This window comes from Procambarus clarkii, chromosome 87 (genome assembly GCF_040958095.1).
Source record: "Procambarus clarkii isolate CNS0578487 chromosome 87, FALCON_Pclarkii_2.0, whole genome shotgun sequence".
NCBI lineage: Eukaryota > Metazoa > Arthropoda > Malacostraca > Decapoda > Cambaridae > Procambarus > Procambarus clarkii.
Window position 1 is genome coordinate 10913450 of NC_091236.1, and position 24881 is coordinate 10938330.

Genomic DNA, 24881 nt, shown 5'->3' on the forward strand with positions numbered 1-24881 from the left:
TTAGACTCACAAATTTGTTCTACTTTAATTTTTTTTTTAATCACCAGGTTTTATTCCTTTAAGTGTTTCACTGAAAATATCAGAGCAGTTTCTTACAATGTATGTAAAAATAAATATTAATATTAAAATATTAGTTTCTAGCTGCACGTAGACCCAAGAGAATTGTCGAGACAAAATGAAAATACAGTACTGTACTGCAGGAAAAAAAAGGTCAAGTTATATTTTGAATTATACAGCGAACTTAATTAATGCATGAAACATGACTTTTTGACTTTTATTAAAGCAAAGACTGACATAAATACTTTTTTAGTTCTTTAATACATAATAAAGTTTAGTATTTTGGTAATCGAAATGAATGATCTAACTTATCCACAACCATTTCCACCTCAAACTTTGTTTCTGTTTTTTTGGTAATAATAGGTTGTGGTGTCAGTAAATGTCATTAATAAGATTAGTATTTTCTCTTGTTTTCTGGATATTAAGAATCTGTAGTTCAAGTTAATTTTATTAACAAGCATTACAAGTTGGAGAAAACATGTAGGTGTAAAGTAGTTAATAACAGTGACTGGCATGAATACTCTTACATTGCAGTTGAAAAATAAATAATAAAAGTATATACCAATTTTGTCACAGGTTTAATTCACTGCATTCATAATGTAATTATCATGTGCTGTAATTAGGCATTGTTTGTTGACGTATTACCACATTGACACATTAAGCAGGTTGAGTTTCCAAGTAGCCAATATTCAGCAAAAAAAGTTCTCCTTTTGATTATTGTTTCAAGAATTGCTCAGGATTTTTTTTTGTAACACAAACAAATTGGTTGCACTTGCTTCATGCTACATTAACTACATTATCTACACTCCAGAGAATGGCAGAATAATATACAGTAATGGACAGCTGTTGTCAAGCTTCATATCATGCAAAAGAAAAAAAAATGAATGCAGTGTCTGAAATTTCTTCCATGTTACTTCATGTTTTATCAGAATTTTTAAAAGCATCACATTCACTTAGAGCAGTAGATTTGATATTTAGGACGTGGCAGGATCGTGTGCACTGGAATATGGTGGATCCGGTGGAGACATGGGAGTTAGAAGGGGGGGAGGTGGCACTATATGGCCGTGAGTGGGTGGTGTAAGAGGATAATAGGGTCCTAGGATTGGAGGGATTGGCGGGAGAGCTGGGTAGAGGTGTGGCGGAAGGAGTCCTTGACGTTGAGCCAGCCGCATCCGCGCTGCCATTTGTTTCTTCCACTTTGTGCGTCTGTTTTGGAACCAAGTCTTGATTTGAGTTTCAGTCAGTGAAAGTGCTTGAGATAGCTCCAGTCTCTTGGAGACGCTGAGGTATTTATCTATCTGTTGAATAAAAAAAAAATATTTATTTATTTTTTTATTTTGGAGATATGTCAGTTTGATGAAAATGTTTTATGAAAGGTTGAGGAAAAATATAAAAATATGTACAATAAAATGATAGTAAATTGATTATAATTTTGTAATCAGCTGTCAATAAAAGTATCTTTATTCATTAACTGACCATACATTATTGAAAAAAATTTAGTTTGTTGAAAAGTAATCAACAAAAAATGGCTATCATTACATTATCAACTCCCTGTTATCCACTTAAAACACGGGAAAAGGTATCAGCCCAGATAAGAAATGATTCACAGCTTATTTAATAAATAGGCAGTCTTATTTCTCTCTGGCTGGAATTATAAACAGAAATGTGTAAAAACAAATGTTCAAAAAACATGAAAATCAGAGAAGGCATGGAAAGGTAATGTAAAAATTAAATCAAGTTTACAAATGACTGTTAGCTGAGCATATACATACTAGTGGTATTCCCACCCCCTTTTGTATGTTAATGCTTAAAGATGTATACATAAATATGCAGATGTGGCCACTTTTGGAGGCAACTGAATATGGTATAATCATAGTGTATAGTATAGGCTCAGTTTAAAGTTAAATTTAATATTGTACATTCAGTAATAATGATGAGTGTTGTACTTTATTTGTAGTGGGAGTACTTATATTGAGAGAAGAGTGGAAAATAACTAGCCTTGGGAGGTAAGTGGAAACCTATAATTTTCTATATTCAGGAACCTTGAGTTTGATTTGCATGAATTAAATTTCCAGAGCGCTTTCCAGGAACACATCACTTGTGCAAACTGAGAGTGCACTGCTTAGGAAACACGTCCCAGAATAGATATGGGTACAGACAAGTAAATACAACAAAGAAAATGGTGCATAAATGCAATGACAATTCTTACCTACCAAGTTAAAAGGAGGGTTAATGAAAACATGGACAAAATCAGCAAATCTCCCTGAAAAAGTAATGCCCCCAACTCACTCTTTCACATCTTCAACTGCACTAGGTCTGCACTCTACAAAACTACTCTTTCCCCATCCCTACCATTTTCTGTGGCCCAGTTCATCTTCTGTGAATGCTCTTTCTTTAGCCTATTTCACCCCTTTCCCACTCCTACAACATACACAATAAGCCCCCCTCCTTCCATACTAATGCCCATTCACACATCACCCCAGCAACCACTATCCCAACAACCACCACCCCAACACACACACCAGAGAAAATAGCTCAAACTATCATCCCTCAACAGCAGTCCTCACTAACATAACAACAATTCCCTGAAGGCATCATATCAAAAGACAAAAACAAGTCTAATCTTGGCAACATTCCCTTCACACTACCACTCCTACTTCACTAACTGTGATTTATAACTATTAAGGGTTAGAGTACAAATTATTAGTGTCAGAAAACAGTAATCGTGGTTGTGAAGTGGCTGACAGAGCAGTGTGACATTGGTATGTACTTGTACTGTTAATATCATTAAAAAATATAGCAGCGCATAATATAATTTGCAAATAAAATGGAGAGCAGTGATGGAAAGAGATGTGACACATGAACGTTGAAGTCTAATGAGCATGTTGATTTAGATGATTCTGAAGCTGACTGTTACTCATGGATAGTTACACTCTTATTGGTGAGTGTTAAATATGGCCATTGAGGACATCAAAGCCAGTTCAAGGTGGCTGCGGAAATTTAACAGGTGACAAGATATAAGATATGACATGCAGTCACTAGATATGACATGACATGCAGTCACAAGATATGACATGCAGTCACAAGATAAGATATGACATGCAGTCACAAGATATGACATGACATGCAGCCACAAGATATGACATGCAGTCACAAGATATGACATGGCATACAGTCATAAGATATGACATGCAATCACGATATGACATCACATGCAGTCACAAGATATGACTGTATTTTGTTGTTTTGTATTATCATAACAAAAAGGAAAGTGAACATAATAATTTTTCGTATTTTTTCTACATTATTGTTTTAAGACTCGCTCTTTTATAAATTATTTGAGTGTAAATATACTACTGTATTAAACATACATATATCACTTGTTATAAATATACTGCCCGAAACGCTTTGCGTAATAGTGGCTTTAGGCATTGTATATACTAGCTCTGTCTATAAGAAAATTCTAGCAAAGGTTGTGATACATAGCCAAAAACGAGCAAATTGTATTCTCAGTGCAATAAGCACAACTATGGTAACTATTTAATTATAATTACAGTAAGCAAATTAATCATTTAAAAAGGTGCGATTCCAACTTATAGAAAACAAGTGAAGCACTTTTCGAGAGAAAAGCTTCTATCGCCATTGTCACGTTTTAATTAAGTTTAATGTACAAAACTTAACTTTCTATTGAATTTCAATCATTAGTCAATTTCAATCAACTTAGGCCAGTGTATAGAAAACACAGCTTAGCTAAGGATGAAACAATTGTTATCTGAATGCCTCGCTTCAGTGCTTCGGAACACCGGGTTTCAGGTGGTTCGGATCAGCCCGACCCGTCACAACCTTCCACAGCTGACATTGGGCAGTTCAGTATACAATGGCTTCTGTGTCGCGCGGGTTCTGTGATCTTACAAGAGGCTAGAGGCTCTTTAAGAAGTCTAGAGGAGGAAGCTCAGTTGGCAGGTAATGCAGAACCAAGTTTCATTTGATTTTATGATGTATATATCAAGGAATATCAACTTTGTTATGATACGAGTTAATTGGTTCCACAAATCAACAACCCTGTTACCGAACCAGTATTTACCCAGCCTATATAGCGCCTATAAGAACCAATTTGTCTTGTGATCACAGCCTAATGTATATTGTCATGGGAAAGTAGTTATCAAAAGCCGAGGATGAGATTAGACGGAAGATTTAATATATATTGTGACCAGATGATTGACTGGGGTCTGAGGCGGGATGTTTAATTCTAAACATTCAGGATTATTATGTTCGTGTACTCACTAACATTTTCACACTAATGGACACATTTAGACCGAGTGAGTTGAGGAGGATGGGAGAAAACAAATGTATATTAATTTGTGTTAGGCTCCATTACAATACATTGATGTATATATACAAAAAATAATACATTAACCAAGGACGCTTTTTTGGATCTGAATTCAAATAATATTCATATATATAAAGAAAATGATAAAAAGGTTGCTCTAATAAGTTGACTGGATAACTTTAATTGCTAGGCTCCGGAGCTTGACATTCGGATAGAAATCAAGTTTATTAGTTAAGCTTGGAAACATAATTTTTTTGTGTGAAGGCGAGGGGAAAGACCCAATACAAGTGAAAATTTAATATTAAACCAAATTTTCGGATAAAAATCCTAAATCTTTTGATACAGGTTCCATCTGAAAATTTGGTGTAATAGTTAGAAATATATTGAGTTTTTCCTTCACCTTCATTCAAGCACTATGAAAGTTTAGTAACTTTCTTCATTGTCTTTTTGTGTTACGTAGTTGATTTGTCTTTATTATTTTAATGCAGTGACTAGTATATTGTTGTTTTGTTCTCTGTAGCCTTGATTATAAGTAATTAAACCTTTAGGAGGAAGGTGGTAAGTGTCGCAATTAACAGGAAGTCGAACAAGGTTGGTAATGACAGTCAGAGCTGCCAAGATGGAGAGATGAACGATTTCGTCATTGTGGAGCCCAAGGCGGCTCTAAATGCCATGCAGCCTCCTGAAGGTGCCATTGGGTGCTTTTCGGCACCTGCAGCACAGACGCAGGAGAGCACTACACCTGCACCACACACACACACACACACACACACACACACACACACACACACACACACACACACACACACACACACACACACACACACACACACACACAGTTGATTGTTCAGTTGAGAGGCGGGCCAAAAGAGCAGAACTCAACCCCCGCAAGCACAATTAGATGAATATACACACACACACACACACACACACACACACACACACACACACACACACAGTAGTTTCAAAGCATTATATGATAAAGAGTGCTGGGAAGACGGGACACCACGAGCGTAGCTCCCATCCTCTCACTACACTTGGGTAATTACACACACACACACACACACACACACACACACACACACACACACACACACACACACACACACACACACACACACACCTGCAACATGTGACTCCCACCTTAAACTCGGCTTCAAGCCGCTCCAGTTGCTTGGCGCTGTACGCCTGCCGAGGCTTGCGATCAACCCCCGGCTTCCTGGACCTGCGACCCGTGGGCCGCGGAGCTGCAAGAGAGGGCAAGGGTCAGGTCATGGGTCAAAAGTGAGGCAAGGTGAGCTTCAAATTCAAGTAAGTTTATTAAGATAATAAAAATACAACTCAATGGGACTAGAGGATTCGGCTGAATCCCAGGTTGCATTGATTTTTAAGGTCATGACGTGGTGTACTGGTTTAAGGCGTGTGTTTGGGAATACCCAGAACATAGGTTCGAATCTTCCTCACGGCTCATAATTTTTTTCTAATTGATTCATCACGTTAATGTGATTTCATTGTGTATTATTATTATTATTTTAGATCAATTCTAGAATGTGCGGCTCCAGTGAGGAGTTTGAATCTAGTTAAACAAATTGAAATTTGAGAAAATTCAAAGGTATGCCACAGGACTAGAGTCCAAGAACTTAAAGGTACGAATTGTAAGGAAAGACTAATAGCTAGAATTATGCCACACATCACTGGAATGGGGGGAAAAATCAGGCGGAGGCATGATTACCACATACAAAATTATCTGAATAATTAAAATAATTAAACAGGCAAGGGCATATTATTTAAGAGGTATACAGACATGGGGACATAGTCCATCTGAGTTCCCAAATGAACCACAGAGACATTACAAATAATCCTCATCACACCTCCATACACTCACCATACCACCATACACCATCACCACCTTGCCTACCCCATACACCATCACCACCATGCTTTGACACAGTTATCATACCGTGACGTCATCACTTCACCATACCTTGACACCCTAGCCCTTCCTTGACAGCGTCACCATACCGTGACCCTTACCTCACCATACCGTGACACCGTCACCTCACCATACCTTGACACCCTCACCACACGTCACCATCGCCTCATTAACACAGGAACACACGCCTGAGACGTGATAAAGATCTGCTTTGTCACTCATTATCAAGCTCTGTTTAATTTTTCAGTCCCTCTGAGTACAGACTGCCTGTACTCGTGTATATTACTGTCCAGGTCTGTCACTGTTACTACTGTCTCTATTGCTTAGGTGGTTCTTCTCCGGCCCCGACCACGGCGGTCTCCGGGTTTGGAGTCCCTGTGCCTTCTTTTACCAACTTCGAAGTAAACTCCGGAGATGTAGCCCCCCAGGGGCAGTTCAATGCCTCAACCTCTTTCTGACAGTTCTTGCGACGGCGCTGGAACCAATCGTATTGGTGTTTGTCTTTCCATTGGAGACTTTCGGCGCCGTGGAGAACGGGAACCCTGCTGCCTAGGTAACAGCTTCTCCTCCATATCAACCTACCCTGGCTTTACGCCCTGGAGAGGCCACTCCGGACCAACAACCAGAGCGCAACTCCATAGTCTCCTGAGACTGATGGATGCCTACTACTTTCCCTTTTACTATTCCTGTTACTTCCAGCCACTGTCCGTGTCTCTGGTACTATCTACCATTTACTGTGTAACGTTAGTGTATTGGAAAATAATGGGAACCATTATTAGGGACGATCGGAAAATTTCTAGTAGACTATTTCGGATAATTAGAACAGGATTTTCAGTAAGGGAACCTCCATAACGAACAATAATTTCCAAAAGTACAATATATGAATACAAATTCCCGTAACTGGGTTAAAAACGTTGAGAAACTACCACATTAGAGCGACTGAGGGTGTAGTTGGTCATGGCGACTAAGGGTGTAGTTGGTCATGGCGACTGAGGGTGTAGTTGGTCATGGCGACTGAGGGTGTCAGTTATGTGTGTAAACCTTTTGACTGTATAGTTAATGTACGTATCGTGTGGGATCTTAGAACACCATCACTATCTCTCGCTTTCTCAATTTGGCCTACGCAAAGTGTCAAAAGCACGATTGATATCTTAGATATCTTAGTGCACATGGAGATCTAGATTCGTACTATCTTTGCTGGGAATACTTCCATTGTTACCGTTTTTTTTTATCTGGAAAAGGCTTTTGACACCACCTGGAGATACAAAAGTATATCCAAACTATCCAGTTGGTCTTCGTGGCAGTCTCCCATTATTCCTTTATAGCTTTCTCGTCATTCGTTTAAAGTTATACTTGGCACCATTTTCTCAGACTTTCAACAGTATGAAGGCGCTCTCCAGTGTTCTAAACACTCATTTGTTTTCCTGGTTGCCGTAAAGTTTCTTCCCTCCTCCCTTCTCTCTCTGGCATTTTCTCAGCCCTTTATGTTGACGATCTCGCTCTCTGGTGTCGTGGTGGTGACTCCGCTCTCCTCCAACCTCAGCTCCAACTTGCGATTGATAACGTGTCGTGCGCGAGTGCAAGTTCTCTATAAATAAGTAATGGGCTATGACTTTAATTCGGAGGTATGTCATTCCTCGTCCCTCATTGTCACTCTATAGTAGTTATCATTTGTATAAAGATACTGCTGAACTTTTGGGGTTGATATTTGACACCTGTTTGCCTTTGTTAACCTCATATCTCTCCCGAGTTGAATGCTCTAAGGGCTCCTTATCTTGCTTAGTTTTGTTCCATACTTCCTGGGGAGCTGATAGGTGCACTCTCTTCTACCTGCACTCCTCTCTCGTGCTGTCTAAACTGGATTATGGCTGCCCCGGGTCTTCTTCGACCCTTCATCGTCTTGATGCTCTGTACCATAGTGGGTCACACCTCTGCTCTGGTGCCTCCCGGTCATCCCATACCCTGAGCCTGTGCCTCCTGGTCGTCCCATACCCTGAGCCTGTGCCTCCCGGTCGTCCCATACCCTGAGCCTGTGCCTCCCGGTCGTCCCATATCCTGAGCTTGTGCCTCCTGGTCGTCCCATACCCTGAGCCTGTGCCTCCTGGTCGTCCCATACCCTGAGCCTGTTTGATGAAACCGGAGTCTTGTCTCTACTGGATCGTCGTGGTCGTTACTGTCTTCGCTACCTTGCGCGGTCCCTGCAATATTCTCACTTCTGCCGTGCTTTGACTTATTCCTCAGGAGGGGCCCGTTCCCCTCTTGCCTCTTTCCTTTTCATGTAAGGATGTCTCACTCACAAGATTCCTTCTCGGTTCACGTCTGTAATATCTTCGTGTGTTCCATCCTTGTCCCCATGGAGGGTCCCACTTGTACAGTTTTGCAAAGCCTTGACCCACATGATGAGGACTTATATACCCCCCTCCTACGGTTGTATAACTCCTTTTCCTTGAACACTTTTGATCTTCACACTCCATAGCACGATTCGCAGATGAACCTAAGTCAGCCGACGGTTTGGTTATTCTTAACCCTTTGCATCCTGTGGTGGTCAAAATCTAATATTTGTTGTTTCTTATGTCAAGCACATTTAAGGCAGCTGAGTTTTCCTGGGTTACCATCCAGTTGTATTACTATAAATGATCGTCCGTAAACTGCCGCTAACGAGACCATTCGCACTTGTCCTATTTTCTCAAAATGGTATTCCTTATTCAGATTTCTACCTAGTCATTTAATCTTCAATCTGCGACCATTGTTCTGGCATTACCACACTGTAATGTCATTTTATGACATTACCAGACCAATGGTCTGGTAACGTCAGACAATTAATTGTTCGCAGGTAACAAACTGCGCACTCTTAAAGGTAGTCTGTTCTCTTGGCCTGTCTCCGACCACCGTAATTGATGGTGGGAAACGGCTCTGGCTAGGTTACACCCTGTTGACAATGCTCGCTTAATTCACGCCGCCCTGCTCCTTATCTCTCTCTCTCTCTCTCTCTCTCTCTCTCTCTCTCTCTCTCTCTCTCTCTCTCTCTCTCTCTCGTTTCTAACCTCTATCATTATTTTATGTTTATGTATTTGTACTTGGTTATAAAAGTATTTGTATTTGTGTGTTCGTTTAGTATAATATTACCTGTGTACAGGAAGACATGTGTGTTTATCACGCAGAATGTTCAGTAATATGTCAATTGTTTGTGATGTGTGGTGTAAATATGAGGGAACACGGTGTATTGAACGGGGTGAGAATAGCTTGTGCTGCCTTATCCCCTTGTGTATATTTATATCTCAATAAACTTATTTAAATTTCTCTCTCTCTCTCTCTCTCTCTCTCTCTCTCTCTCTCTCTCTCTCTCTCTCTCTCTCTCTCTCTCTCTCTCTCTCTCTCTCTCTCCCTCTCCCTCCCCCCCCCCCGCAGGCATGCGCGCGCACACACACACACACACGTATTTGTGTGTGGGTTCGCAGGGTTCAGTCCTTGGACCTATACTGTTTCTGATATATGTAAATGATCTCCAAGAGGGTGTAAAATCGTTATTCTCAATGTTCGCTGATGATGCAAAAATTATGAGGAGGATTAAGACAGAGGATGATGGTAGGAGGCTACAAGATGACCTAGACAGACTGAATGAATGGTCCAACAAATGGCTACTAAAGGTCAACCCGAGTAAATGTAAGGTAATTAAGCTAGGCGGTGGAAACAGGATACAGAATTTGAGATGAAGTACTTAATGAAACGGACAGAGAGATCTAGGAGTTGATATCACACCAAACCTGTCTCCTGAAGCCCACATAAAAAGAATAACATCTGCGGCATACGCGAGGCTGGCTAACATCAGAACTGCCTTCAGAAACCTGTATGAGGAATCATTCATAACCTTGTATACCACATATGTAAAACCAATCCTGGAGTATGCGGCCCCAGCATGGAGCCCGTACCTTGTCAAACACAAGACGAAGCTGGAAAAAGATCAGAGGTATACCACTAGACTAGTCCCAGAACTAAGAGGATTGAGTTAAGAGGATAGGCTGCGTGAAATGCCCCTCAAGACACTGGAAGACAGAAAAGTAAGGGGGAGACATGATCACTATCTACAAAATTTGAAGAGGAATTGACAGGGTTGAAAAGGATAAACTGTTTGACACAGGTGGTACGCGATCAAGGGGACACAGGTGGAAACAGAGTACCCAAATGAGCCACAGAGATTTTAAAAAACTTTTTCAGTGTCAGAGAAGTTAACAAGTGGAATGCATTAGGCAGTGATGTGGTGGAGGCTGACTCCATACACAGTTTCAAATGTAAATATGATAGAGCCCAGTAGGCTCAGGAATCTGTACACCAGTTGAGAGGCGGGACCAAAGAGCCAAAGCTCAACCCCCGCAAACACAACTAGGTGAGTACACACACACACACACACACACACACACACACACACACACACACACACACACACACACACACACACACACACAGTGCTGGAGAGTAAGGCTACACATTTTATGACATCCGTTCGTTGACATTTTGAATTTGTGATCCGGTGATGCATACAACTCTGTCAACTCTCAACCCCATGTCAACCCCCTCGTCATCTCTCGTCCCCTCGTCAACCCCCTCATCAACTCTCCACCCCTCCATGTTAACCTGCTCCGCGGTGTCTACTCGAATGGTTGTAAGCCGCTAAACTCCCACATCAATTGGTATGCCACACATCAATTAACATAAGCAAATTAACTGGTAGGCAGCCCTGTAACGACCCACGCCAACGGGTATCCAATGCAATCCTCTATGTCACCATCCTGCACTCCTAAGTCGATGAAACTGTATCGTTACTAATTGGTCAATCGCGTAAATATATCATCAAATAACGGAATCTATCCGTTATAAAAGCATTTAAGTATTCAAGAACCGCTCTAAATACGTTTTCCATGCATCGGCTTCAATTGGTATGGGTTTGTATGTGGGTGGTTGGGCAAAATATTTGGTGTGGCTCAAATGTTACTTTACTATAATATTATTTGATTTAGACAATCATGTCATTCAAATGGGAACAATAAACACTATCAAAATATATTTTAGTTTAAATTTGAAATTCATGTTTTTTTTTAATTTTGTTTCATTTAAATTTGCACATATGATTGCGTTAATTTAAAAAAGCATTACGGTAAAATAACAATTTGGGCACTTATATATATATAGTTTGGTTAGGATGCAGTCTATTACGCTAGGCTTGATTGGGTTAGATTTTAGGCTGGTTTGCATTAGATTGGGTAAGTGTTGGATAGATTTGAACATAGGTCAGCGAACCGCTTTCTGTACGACGTGACTTGTACCTGGTTAAGTTTGGTAAAGTAGCTGTGGCTTGGTTTGATTGAGTCAAGGAGGCTCTCTACTGTTCATCACTGGACTGTCTTTCACAAGTTTTCACAGTTACCAAGTGTTTTCGCCATGTTTGCGGGTTGAATGAACTGGTTACGTTGTTAGGTTATAATTGTATTCACTAATTGTTACTTGCATTTAGTATTTGTGCCTGCGATTGTCTATATGTATTGACTCCCGACCTAATTTGCTCTTATCGTATCTACTACATACATTTCACACACACAGACATACATCTCTGGGCTGCAGCCCGTAATAGTTGCCTAACTCTCTGGTACCTATTTACTGCTCGGTCAACAAAGACATCAGGTGAAAGAAACTGTCCAATTGTTTCTGCCTTGATCGGGAATCGAACCCGGAGCCATTGTGACTTCGACTATCGAGCGGTATGTGTAACTAAGTGTAGTTACAGGATGAGAGCTACGCTCGTGGTGTTCCGTCTTCACATTACAGTACTCTGTCGTATAGCTGAAACTACTGACGGCTCTGAAACTACTGACGTAGTTTCAGCTATACGACAGTACTCTGTCGTATAGCTGAAACTACTTTGACGGCTACTTTTCACGGCTCACTTTCAGAAAATCTGATACACCGTGAAATCCCAATAGCATGATATATGTACGAGAACATTTTTGGAGTCGTGGGTCACCTTCAAACGCGAGCCTATTACCCACGGAATATGCTTTTTAAACACAATTAACAATTTTCCAGCAAGTATCAAGCACCTTTGGCCCGTATGGGGATCGAACCCACGACATCCGGGTTTATTAGCACGGCGCTCTAAACAACTAAGCTAACAGGCCGTAGCCAAAACGGATTTTTTTTCTTCTGGCGTCTCTGTAACATATTTGTATGTAGTTCCAGCTATGACCTCCCCTCGTTCTGCTGTTCCTAGCTTTGAACAATGCTCTATATATAATACGCCGGCTTCCTGTCCCCTGATATAATTATTCCAGTAGTACAAAACATGAACCTGGGTATAGGAGAGTATTTTGTACATGCAACAACCAACCAACAGTTGTTTTGAGTATTATCATTTGTGGAGAATAGATTTGTGTATGTGGTGTAGGAGCCATGCTGACGAGGCTTCTGAGGTGTATGAGGCTATTTCTGTATGACTGTATGAGGCTGTATGCGTCTGAGTGGACCGCGGGCCCACCTGGTGATGGTGACAGCATCAACGTTGATGGTGGTGACAGTGATGGTGATAGCGATGGTGATGGCAGTGGTAGAAATGAAGGTGCTAGTATCAACGATACTAGTGGCAGTGATAGAGATGATGGTGCCGATAATTATCAATGGTGGCGGTATGTGATGATGATATCAATGATAGTGATGGTGAAAGGAGGTTATTGACTATGGTGACAAAGGTGATTTTTTTTTATTATACCTACCCTTTCATGAATGACCGGTGGTTACCACAACAGAGGTCTAGAAACCCTAAAAAAATAACTAGAGGTCTGTGGCTCGTGTTCTTCTGATCTGTCCTCTGCTCTAGTATAGTTACAAGACCACAATTTTAGAGGACACAGCTCACACCGCCGGGCTTATGGGCCCCGTGGCGACAAAGTGTCAACTATATAGTAATCTCACACTCTCTGTATAAGTATGTGGCCCTACTGTAGGGGTAGGAAGTTATATCCCACCCCCTCTCTCCCCTTTCTCTCCCTTCCCCCATCTCCCCCTCTCTCTATAATATTAAAGAGTTGAGGACACTCGGCATGGATTACGGGCTCACCATAGCCCGTGCTACATAGACATTTCGTTCTGAGTAGCTAAATCTAAAACAACAACTCGGCATGGTGAGGCGAAGCATGATAGGTTGTCAAGTTTTAGAACATTGTAGAGGGAGATGAGAACGAAAAAGCACGTGCCAGTAATAGTGGGGAGCTATTCATGAGGAAATACACAGATGGAAGAATACAACTGCCCGATACAGTTGATACAGTTTCAGTTTCTGCCCGAAACGATACAGTTTCATAGATACAAAGATACACTTTCAAAGATACAGTTTCATAGATACAAAGATACACTTTCAAAGATACAGTTTCATAGATACAAAGATACACTTTCAAAGATACAGTTTCATAGATACAAAGATACACTTTCAAAGATACAGTTTCTGCCCGAAACGATACAGTTTCATAGATACAAAGATACACTTTCAAAGATACAGTTTCTGCCCGAAACGCTTTGCGTAATAGTGGCTTTAGGCATTGTATGTACTAGCTCTATCTATAAATCCATCAACTTTGTATCTTACCTTGTATGTATGTACCTTACCTGAATAAAAAATTTATTATTTTATTTTATTTATTTACAATAAATTATTGAGGGAAGAGCTGGGGAGTATGGCAGATGACTGTTGGAAACAGGATATACGCAAGAGACGTGCGAGGAGACAATCATGTATGGTAGAAAATGATAAAAACTCAAGAGCCGGAGAGAGGAAGAGGATAAACAAGAACACAATAGACTGTATAAACAGAAAATAGTTACAATTTATAAATATAAAGAAGAAGTAGATAATATGGATACCTATTGGGACAACTGGTTGAATTAAGATACAATAACTGAAAAAAACATGGGTAAATAATTACTTAAGACCCAAGCCCAAAAAGGCAGTAATTTTCGACTATTATCACGGGAGGCTAAAATCATAAAGGATGAACTATCAGGTCCAAAAGGAAATGTTCGGAGCAGGACGGTGGGATCGAACCTGGGTCCCCCCTGGACTCTGACTCTGGTCCAACAAGCATTTTCTCATTGATATATCACATTATTGCGATTTCCTCGTGTATGTAAAAGGTCTAAATCTTTGACATTGTAAACACATGCACTCAAAAGCGACAAAAATAAGGTAGGGGGAAGGGAATTGTCAGGGAAAAGCACCAATCCATTACGCCTATATAGCACTGGGAAGGGGTCAGGATAAGGATTTGGGATGGGACGGGGGCAAGGAATGGTGCCCAAACCACTTGTGGACGGTCTCGGGGGATTGAACTCTCGAAACATGAAAGAGCAGGCAAATAAGGGCAATTTCAACAGCGTACTAACAAGGCTTTCCCGAGACAGTGAAACCAAAGTTGGATGCTTGTGTAAAGAGAGATGAACAGACACATCCTTGGATTACTATGCCTATGTGAGGCTCAGAGGGCCACAGTGTCAACACAGACAAGGGTTTCTTTCACAATACAACCACTAAAACGCGAAGCGGCGGCATTACTCCTACCGAGACGCAAAGCGATTCTTAGTAACGTAGAACAAGGGACTACGGGCTCTCCATAGCCCGTGCTACTTGGAACTTTGTCTTCCAGGTAGTGAATCTTAATTAAACAACAAGCAGGGCAAGGTTAGCATGGAGCTGGGGCTTTCTACTCGTCAGATAGGCACTGGGGGGGGGGGGGGGGGGGACAAAAATGGTAACTAGAATTACAAATGAGTGTGATAACTGTGACTGCGGGAGGTAGACATATGAATCACGCTCGTGCTAGCCTATCAACATCGATGAATAGGAAGTGTCAAAAATGCGTCGCAGTTTTAACGGACTGGTCGATTGCGTAAACAAAAATTAGACTTATTAGGTTAGGCGTCGGAGGTGTGTGATTAGCCAGTTCGTTCGACACTCCGTAAAAAAATGCAACTGTTTACCTAACCAGAAATATACGAACTCATGTTACCCATCCCAACACACACACACACTTTATACGTGTGGAGGCTGACTCCATACACAGCTTCAAGTGTAGATATGATAGAGCCCAATAGGCTCAGGAACCTGTACACCAGTTGAGAGGCGAGACCAAAGAGCCAGAGCTCAACCCTCGCAAACACAACTAGGTGAGTACACACACACACATTAATCCTAACACCTCCCCCCCCACTCCCCTAAGAAACACATCCACCCCCTCTAACACACACCCCCACCGACGCCTCCCCTCTCCCCCCACCACAGATTTACGGGTCTTACTAGGTGTTGGCCGTAGTGGAGTTGCTAATAAGTCTTTTATTGACTGGTGGTAAGCGGTCCATATGGGAAGTCAACAACCTGGATCACAGTGGGAGGAGTAATAACCCTCTCCCGCCCACTTAAACCCTCCCACGCCCACTTAAACCCCACCTATGGCGTATAAATCCCACCCCTTGACGTATAAATCGTGCCCACTTGAACTTGTGCATCGAGCACCGCTCCTGTGCCAGGTAAGTCCACTACGGGCTCACCATAGCCCGTTCTACGTAGAACTTGTTCCGAGTAGCTGAATCTATAACAACAACAACAACAACTTGTGCATTATATGCCAATCCCGCGGGCTACAGGTTACAGGCGTTACGTGACTGATTCAGAATTTGAAACCCCAATATTTGGTTCAGCTAAGCCAGATACAGGTCCTTGTATCCCTTCCAAAGTACTATATAGCCATACTGGCTTAGTCCTTTCTGCTCATAATTTCCTTGCCTTTAGGCCTAAGGAAAGGCTTTATAGCCTTTTCTTAGGCTACCATTTCCTAGTGCGACAAATTTTGGCCTTAGACTATACGTCAAAATGCAACGTTCTGTTAGGAGGATAGCTTGTATATACGTCACTCAATGTTACGTTGTAGATTCTTGCAATGAAGTTAATATTTTTTTTTTACATAGTTCCTGTGGCAGTGACAATCGAGGGTCTGAAATAAATATGCACATGCTGTTTCTTGCGTAATTAACCTCAGACAAAGGGATATCATTCGTTTGTTATTTTTAAAGATGTAGAGATCGACATGAGGCCAAACATGAGTTTGCGATGAATGCAAGGATGAACACCTATGATACATCTTGAACATTTCCTCCATTCGCAATTTATCATACCAAGGTCATTATTTCGCAAGCCTCATACGCGCAGACATGAGGATAACGTTTATAGGATAACTGGGTAGGATAAGTGGGTATTTATAGGATAACGTTTAAGAGGATAACTACTCATACGGGCTGACATGAAGATAACATCTATTAAATAATAATTAAATTAAATTAAGTACTGTACTAGTACTTAACAATAAAGTACTGACTAGTTTCCACAACAAAGAAACTGCATACTACCGTAGAGTAACAAGTTTTGTATGGAAATTGGAAATCAGAAAAGTCTAGTTCGCCAGCTAGAAAATCGAGTAATAAATAGTTTTTGTAATAGTATGTTTAAGGTTACTCCTGCCGATGTGCTACCAACCTTCACAAACCCTCTGCCTCTAATGAACAAATCCACAAGGGCCGTGACGAGGATTCGAACCTGCATCCAAGAGCATCCCAGACGCTTTAGCAGTGATTCCCTCGTTGTCCTAACTACGTGCCTACATTACCTCCTAGTGTCCTGGGGCTAGATTCACGAAAGCACTTACGCAAGCACTTACGAACGTGTACATCTTTCCTCAATCTTTAACGGATTTGGTTACATTTATTAAACAGTTTACAAGCATGAAAACTTCCCAATCAACTGTTGTTATGTTATAAACAGCCTCCTGGTGCTTCGGAGCTCATTAACTGTTTAATAATTGCAAACAAAGCCGCCAAAGATTGAGAAAAGATGTACAGGTTCGTAAGTGCTTGCGTAAATGCTTTCGTGAATCTGCCCCCTGGTGCCCGAGCCCATCCGCCCCGGATCTAAATGCTCCACAAGCGACCCATCTGGTGTAGTGTAGTGTGCCTCTACCTCTATCCTTTCTTTCTCCTACACACACAAATACTACTTTTCCCTCCCTACCTTTTCTCGCCTTCTTCACTGTGATGGAGAATGATGCTGCCAACCCAAGATGCCCTGGAGACAATAGGAACCGCCACAGACGGAAAACACTGAAAGGAAAGACGTCAAAGATCATGGGACCAGACAAGCTATCTCCATGGATTCTAAGAGGGGTCAAACCCTGCACTGACCAATCACAAATACATACAAGTCACTAGAAACTGGGAAACTACCAAGAAAACTAGAAGAAGCCATCGAGTGCCAGTATGCACAAATAGAAACGATATGTACAGTACAGACAAAGTACAGTCATGTGTCTACGAGCCTGCATTCATAAAATCCCAAGTGATGGAAAAAATTATGAGCGGTAACGCGCGCCTTCGCAAACGAATTGGACTGGGTTCGTATCCTGGGAGTATCCTGGGTTCGTATGATCGACTAGGCGCCAATCCTTAACTTTATGCTTCTGTTCACCCAGCAGTGATTATGTTGTTGTTATAGATTCAGCTACTCGGAACAAGTTCCAAGTACCACGGGCTATGGTGAGCCCGTAACTTACCTTGCACAGGAGCGGGGTAGTTAGCACGGACTATGGTGAGCCCGTAGTGGACTTACCTGGCACAGGAGCGGTGCGTTCAGCAGTGATTAGGTACCTGGTTGTTAAAAAGCTTGGCTGGTCGTATCCCAGGGAAACTAGTGGGTAAGGCTATGGGATGAGGCTACCGTAAGCTATGGGATGGGAAAGCTCTCAGCCTGCTAACATGAGTCAGCAATCGTCTGTTCCTGTACCCACCTGTGTAAAGAAAAACAAATCTGTATAAAGGGATGTTTGTAACGGAACACCAATATTTACTCAGAACTGATAAATCTTGCCTCAAAAACACAATGGAATTGACAAATCGTGAGAAATCAGAAAAGTTATAGCTGGATGGCTGCTGACTGTCCGAAAGCCTTCGTTCTAGTGCCCCTTATCAGACTATCTTGAGGTTATCTTGAGATGATTTCGGGGCTTTAGTGTCCCCGCGGTCCGGTCCTCGACCAAGCCTCCACCCCTAGGAAGCAGCCCGTGACAGCTGACTACCACCCAGGTACCTATTTTACTGCTATTTTACAGACTAGTGCACAGGTTAGAGTAACAGGCACGAAAGTGCAACATAAGACCAGAAGAAACTATATAAACAAATGCAACTCTATTATATCCAACCAAACGCGTTCATATGTCTAACCTACGCTTGAAACAATCCAGCGATCCTACAGCTTATCTTACCTGGCAACCTTTTCCATACAGCTACACACATATCCAAAATCGGTATTTACCAAGGTCTTCTCTGAATATAAACTTATCTTCGCTTTTCCAAGCAATGTAAATTTATCTTTCTTAATTTCTCTTCATGGAGATGTTTATAGTTTCTGGGATTAGCTTTGTATTTCTTTGTAAATGTTAAAGTGAGTTATGTCATTGTAGACAAAAAAGACTATATATATATATATATATATATATATATATATATATATATATATATATATATATATATATATATATATATATATATATATATATATATATATATTAGTATATTTTGGTAGCAGTCTTTCCTGTAGACATATATTATTAAATATGACCGAAAAAGTAAGATTAATAATTCTAACACGAATTTTCTCAATCTTTCGTACATTACGCTTCACTGTTGGAGGCAAATAAAAAATCACTTCTCCAAAATTCATTTTTATTTCATTTTTATTTTAGAAATAAAAATGAATTTTGGAGAAGTGATTTTTGATTTGCCTCCAACAGTGAAGCGTAATGTACGAAAGATTGAGAAAATTCGTGTTAGAATTATTAATCTTACTTTTTCGGTCATATTTAATAATATATATATATATATATATATATATATATATATATATATATATATATATATATATATATATATATATATATATATATATATATAAATGTGTGTGTGTGTAAGTCACGAAAATTAACACGTGATGAAAAATGTGACAGTGTCAGACCACGGAGGAAGAATTGAAACAGGAATGTCCTTAAGTACTTTCGTATTTAATAATACATCTTCATTCCTTCTGAAGATGTATTATTAAATACTTAAGGAAATTCCTGTTTCAATTTCACACAGAAATCACAATAGCGTGATGCATCAAATGAACAAATCCACAAGTCCCGTGACGAGGTTCGAACCCTCATCACAGCCCTTGTGGATTTGTTCCTGTTTCAATTCTTATGTAAAGACAGATTTTGGCTAAGGATCTCTACCTATCACGATTGCCAGATTATTGCCGGTTTGGCAATTTCAACATTGTGCAGTTCACGTCACGGTAACTCTTATTATTATCAAAGCCCAGAACCCTACATTTATCAATATTAAACTGCATCTGCCAATCTTACGTCCGGTTGAAAAGCCTGTCTAAATCATCTTATAGCGGGTTTGAATCTTCTGAATATATTTCCGTCTAAGCTATCGATGACGATGCTCAGGGGGGGGGGGGGTAGAAATAGCCTAAGCTACTCTATCCCTTTGAGATGTATTTCTTTCTTGTCTCAATAAACATACTTGAACTTGACGATGCTCATTTGTCCTTGAGATGAGGTCCTTACGTGTTCAGTGTGACTATTTCACTGAAGCAGTTCAGTTTGTACGCTAGTATCAAGAGCATATAAATACTGATGGATTTATTGTGTGGCTCAATGTTAGTTAAATAACCAGTTTTAAATAAAAATTGGTGTAATAAAAAGAAGAAATATAAATTCTTCATTTCTCTTTTTATTGATAGCATAACATATATATTTTTAAAATTCAGATTATAATATGATTATCATGGGAGCTAAACACTACATATCAAAGTTTGCGAGACGAATGGAGACAACAAAGCGACCAGGGGCCAGATTCACGAAGCAGTTATGCAAGAACTTACGAGCCTGTCCATCTTTTCTCAATCTTTGGCGGCTTTGTTTACAGTTATTAAACAGTTAATCAGCTCCGAAGCACCAGGAGGCTGTTTATAACAATAACAACAGTTGATTGGGAAGGTTTCATGCTTGTAAACTGTTCAATAAATGTAACCAAAGCCATCAAAGATTTATGAAAGATGTACACGTTCGTAAGTGCTTCGTGAATCTGGCCCCAGCTCGCCCGGACAAGCCTTGAATACACACACACACTTGGGGGTGCATTTAGCGAACTCGTTCTAACGCTTGCAAGAAACAGGTGATAATTGCCCCTACTCAAGCACTGCCGAGCTAGCCACCAGCGTGCTAAAGTGGTTTATTCTCACACACATACTCTGATCGCCTGTCCTTCAAGTTATCGTGGGTAAAGCGTTCTCACGTTGTAAGTTGGAGTGTGGAGACAGCGTGCGAGGGTCGGTTGGAAGGCATCCGGACGCGAGGATTCGACTGTAGACTAGCGTTCGCAGTTTATGGCGGTTCGCTGACTCCTATCTTAACACCTTCCTACACATGTGATAATGGGTACGTTGTTTAATTTTCCCAGAAGTGAAAAAATATCTTATCGTGCGTAAATACGTATTAAGTATTCTCTGGTGTTTTCACTGGCAGTATTACAAGCATTTCTCCTTCCCTTTTCCAGTCATTCTTAGTTGCATCAATCTTGAGGTTATCTTGAGATGATTTCGGGGTTTAATGTCCCCGCGGCCCGGTCCTCGACCAGGCTTCCACCCCCCAGGAAGCAGCAGCCCGTGACAGCTGACTTAACTCCCAGGTACCTATTTACTGCTAGGTAATAGGGCCATCAGGGGTGAAAGAAACTCTGCTCATTGTTTCTCGCCGGCGCTCGGCATCGAACCCAAGATAACAGGATCACGCGTCCAGTGTTCTGTCCTCTCAGCCATCGGATCCTTATTCTAAGTTGCATTTTCATTCATTCCTAAATTTATTCTTGGCTTTCATTCCCAGTCAATTCCTAGTAATTCCTCGTTATTATTCCCAGTAAGTCATTCTTAGTTACATATGCAATTCTTAACGATTTACTTGTATCATTCAATTCCTAAATTCCAGATTTCTAGTGTTTCCCAAATTTAATTCCCCCCAAAAATCCCAAAATTTTCCCAAATTTCCCTTCTATGATACGCCAAAATCATAGAATGTGCAGTAAAATTAATTTTATGCTTATTATTATTATTATTTATGTATTGTAGTTATATATATATGCCTACTTTGTTTAAATTTATCTGAATTTTCAATAATTAAATTTATCTTTATCTTAATTTATCTATAACATACCTTGATAGCCTATGATGCACAGTAACGATTTGGTTAAAAAAAAAATCACTTAAACACCGTTGTGATGATATTAAATATTAATATCATGTTATATGATATTATAATTAATATTATAATATTAATATCATGCAGATATTAATATCATGCAGACGATGAGTCACAATACTCATCATATTTTCATGAGTGGCTGAAGATATGATGAAGAAACTGCAAGTCAGAAAACATAACTTCATAAGGGTCCTGGGGCCAGATTCACGAAAGCAGTTACGCAAACACTTACGAACCTGTACATCTTTTCTCAGTCTTTGGCGGCTTTGTTTCCAATTATTAAACAGTTAATGAGCTCCGAAGCACCAGGAGGCTGTTTATAACAATAACAACAGTTGAATGGCAAGTTTTCATGCTTGTAAACTGTTAAATAAATGTAACCAAAGCCGTCAAAGATTGAGGAAAGATGTACACGTTCTTAAGTGCTTGCGTAAGTGCTTTCGTGAATCTGGCCCCAGGACGGTCCGAAACGTTGTCGTTTCTCCATTTTCTGATGCTTGGTTTGGTTATCATGTCGATAACCATCTGGTGTTAACCTGGACAATCGTTTATGTTTCTCAGTGATATCACCGTTATCGTTGAGTTCATCCATTTGCGGTCAGTTGCAAGGACGCGCGTGTGTGTGTGTGTGTGTGTGTGTGTGTGTGTGTGTGTGTGTGTGTGTGTGTGTACTCACCTATTTGTGCTTGCGGGGGTTGAGCTCTGGCTCTTTGGTCCCCCCTCTCAACTGTCAGTCAACTGGTGTACAGGTTCCTGAAGGTGTGTGCGTGTGTGTGTGTTTGTGAAGATGTAGTCATGACTTTAGATACGACGAGAAGTAGGCCTACTCTCCGCCTTTTCTATCTTGATAAATGATTTATGATGCAATTCATCCTTCTGAAATGATATTGTACTCACAGTAACTATTTGGTCCACAGTACCAATACATAGTGATGGATCACTAGAAAGTTCATGTTTTGTTCCTTTAGTTATAGAGTTCAGGAAAAACAAAGGTAAAAATCAAATTTTAAACATTCCTAAGCCTAGTAGAGGCATGGGAATATAGTACACATATGTATATACTATATTAGGTCTAAAATAGGATGTATTAGACCTATGATGACTAGGACTGGTTAGGTTAGTTTCTGTATGTTGCTGTTAGAAATGTTTTCACTTTGGCCTAATTCAGTAAAAGAAAGTGAGCCACTTTTTATTGGATGTTCATCACTACATACTGGTACTTTCGCTCACATAGTTTACGATAAGTACAGTACTATCATTTCTGGAGGATGGGATGAAGGAGGCGGCTACGCACAAGTCATTAATGACTATATAGTTTTGAAAATCAAGCGACCCCCCCCCCCACACAACTATTTTTTCTTGTACCGATCAGTAGGCCTACATCCTAACACCCAGAGATGACACTAACGTAATGCATCAAATGAACAAATAAGTTCAGTTCAGTAAGTTCAGTAGAACTTCGGTTTCAACCCTTTTACCCTGTCGTAGCTCAGTCGATTAAGGCAGTGTCTGGGATGCTCCCGGACGCAGGTTCGAATCCTCGTCACGGCCCTTGTGGATTTGCCTACATCCTATTTATAAAGTTTAAGGCATATGAAAAGGATTTTTGTTCTGTAAGAATTTGCCTGCGCTGTAAAGTACCTTATAATGTATAATACATGACCCCCCAAACAAAAAAATAGCGAAAATGCTCGCATTATCACGAAGGCAGTAAACAAATTAAGGTACGGAATACATAAGCCCCTTTTCCTCTCTGGCGGGTGGTCGGTGTCGTGTTATGACCTCATACTCTATTACCAAAATGATAAGCTTGATAATAAACAGCTTCATTTTAACAGGCAATTGCAAGCTGGAATTTATAGGCGGTGTGTAATATCCTCTCACGGTGTTGTGAGGGCCGAGGCTCGCGGGCGTCCCGAGATAAGAGCTTTTATGTAGGCTGGTCAATAGTCTTTTGTCGTCGATGCTCAGCCGTTTTTGGCGCCTTTTTTGCGCGTTCGTGCTTGGACCGCTTTGAGGAATAATTTGATCGTTATTTAGTACCGTTTTAAGTTTACCTTCTTTTATAGACAAATGCTACTCTGGTTTTTCTCTAATGGACCGTTGGGTTGGAAATTAAAATGGGTTTAGATGTATGTGGCTATGAAAAGTGTGGGAATTACTGTGGTATAATAATCATATATTCAATGGCGGTTCTTTTAGTTTTTTTCGGACCGGGTGTGTCCCAAGAATGGTCCTAAAGTATTAAATATGCCTAGGTATTATTCATCCCTCTAAGAGTTGTCACGGTGGACAGAAAATAATGCATTAAAACGCTTGAACCTAATCTAACCTAATTTAACCTTGCCTAGTGACCTTTGCATAGAACATATGGGAATGTATGTGGACTGCCTCGATTTAGAGAACCTTATATTTTTGTCTGTTTGGAATTTTGACGTCAAAATGCGGTGCATTAGTCGAGAGAACAAGTTATAAAATGTGCCTTTTTATGTTAAACAATACATTAAATCCAGTTTACAGTAAGCTTGTATAGTAAACATTTTACCACCGCGTTCTCTTGATTTGCCACCATATATAAAATAAAGGGGTTATCTTGAGGTGATTTCTTGGTTATCTTGAGATGATTTCGGGGCTTTTTTAGTGTCCCCGCGGCCCGGTCCTCGACCAGGCCTCCAACCCCCAGGAAGCAGCCCGTGACAGCTGACTAACACCCAGGTACCTATTTTACTGCTAGGTAACAGGGGCATAGGGTTTATGGGGTACTGAAACACACGAACCTAACCTACGCATAGAATACGGGGATATTTGTGAGCCGTTACTTTTCGTAGCACCCCGTATTTGTGTACGTTGAGAGGTTGTAGGGTACGAAATGAAGCGCATTAGTTGAGAGGACCGGTTGTTACGCAGTTGGCTTGAACGACCAGGGGCCAGATTCACGAAGCATTTACGCATGCATTTACGATCCTGTACATCTTTTCTCAATCTTTGGCGACTTTGTTTACAATTATTAAACAGTTATAATGAGCTCCGAAGCACCAGGAGGCTGTTTATAACAATAACAACAGCTGATTGGGAAGTTTTGATGCTTGTAAACTGTTTAATAAATGTAACCAAAGCCGTCGAAGATTGAGGAAAGATGTACACGTTCGTAAGTATTTGCGTAACTGCTTCATGA

At 40.6% G+C, this 24881-nt stretch overlaps 2 protein-coding genes and 1 non-coding gene across 3 annotated transcripts in view; 1 reads left to right on the forward strand and 2 right to left on the reverse strand.

Moving 5' to 3' along the window:
* Positions 1-492: 492 nt before the first annotated feature.
* Positions 493-24881, reverse strand: part of LOC123746969 (NK1 transcription factor-related protein 1) — an 85659-nt gene continuing 61270 nt past the window's right edge. Inside the window, exons 2-3 of the mRNA XM_069317413.1 lie at positions 5531-5634; positions 493-1355 (exon numbers count right to left, since the gene is read on the reverse strand). Of these exons, the coding sequence (XP_069173514.1) occupies positions 1032-1355; positions 5531-5634 (428 nt within the window). The 3' untranslated portion in view covers positions 493-1031. The remainder of the gene's footprint in view (positions 1356-5530; positions 5635-24881) is intronic.
* Positions 3927-24881, forward strand: part of LOC123746933 (uncharacterized) — a 190865-nt gene continuing 169910 nt past the window's right edge. Inside the window, exon 1 of the mRNA XM_069317419.1 lies at positions 3927-4020. The gene's annotated coding sequence lies outside the window, so the exon portion shown is untranslated. The remainder of the gene's footprint in view (positions 4021-24881) is intronic.
* TRNAI-AAU (transfer RNA isoleucine (anticodon AAU)) lies at positions 12416-12490 on the reverse strand. The gene has a single exon. It is a non-coding gene; the product is annotated as a tRNA-Ile (tRNA).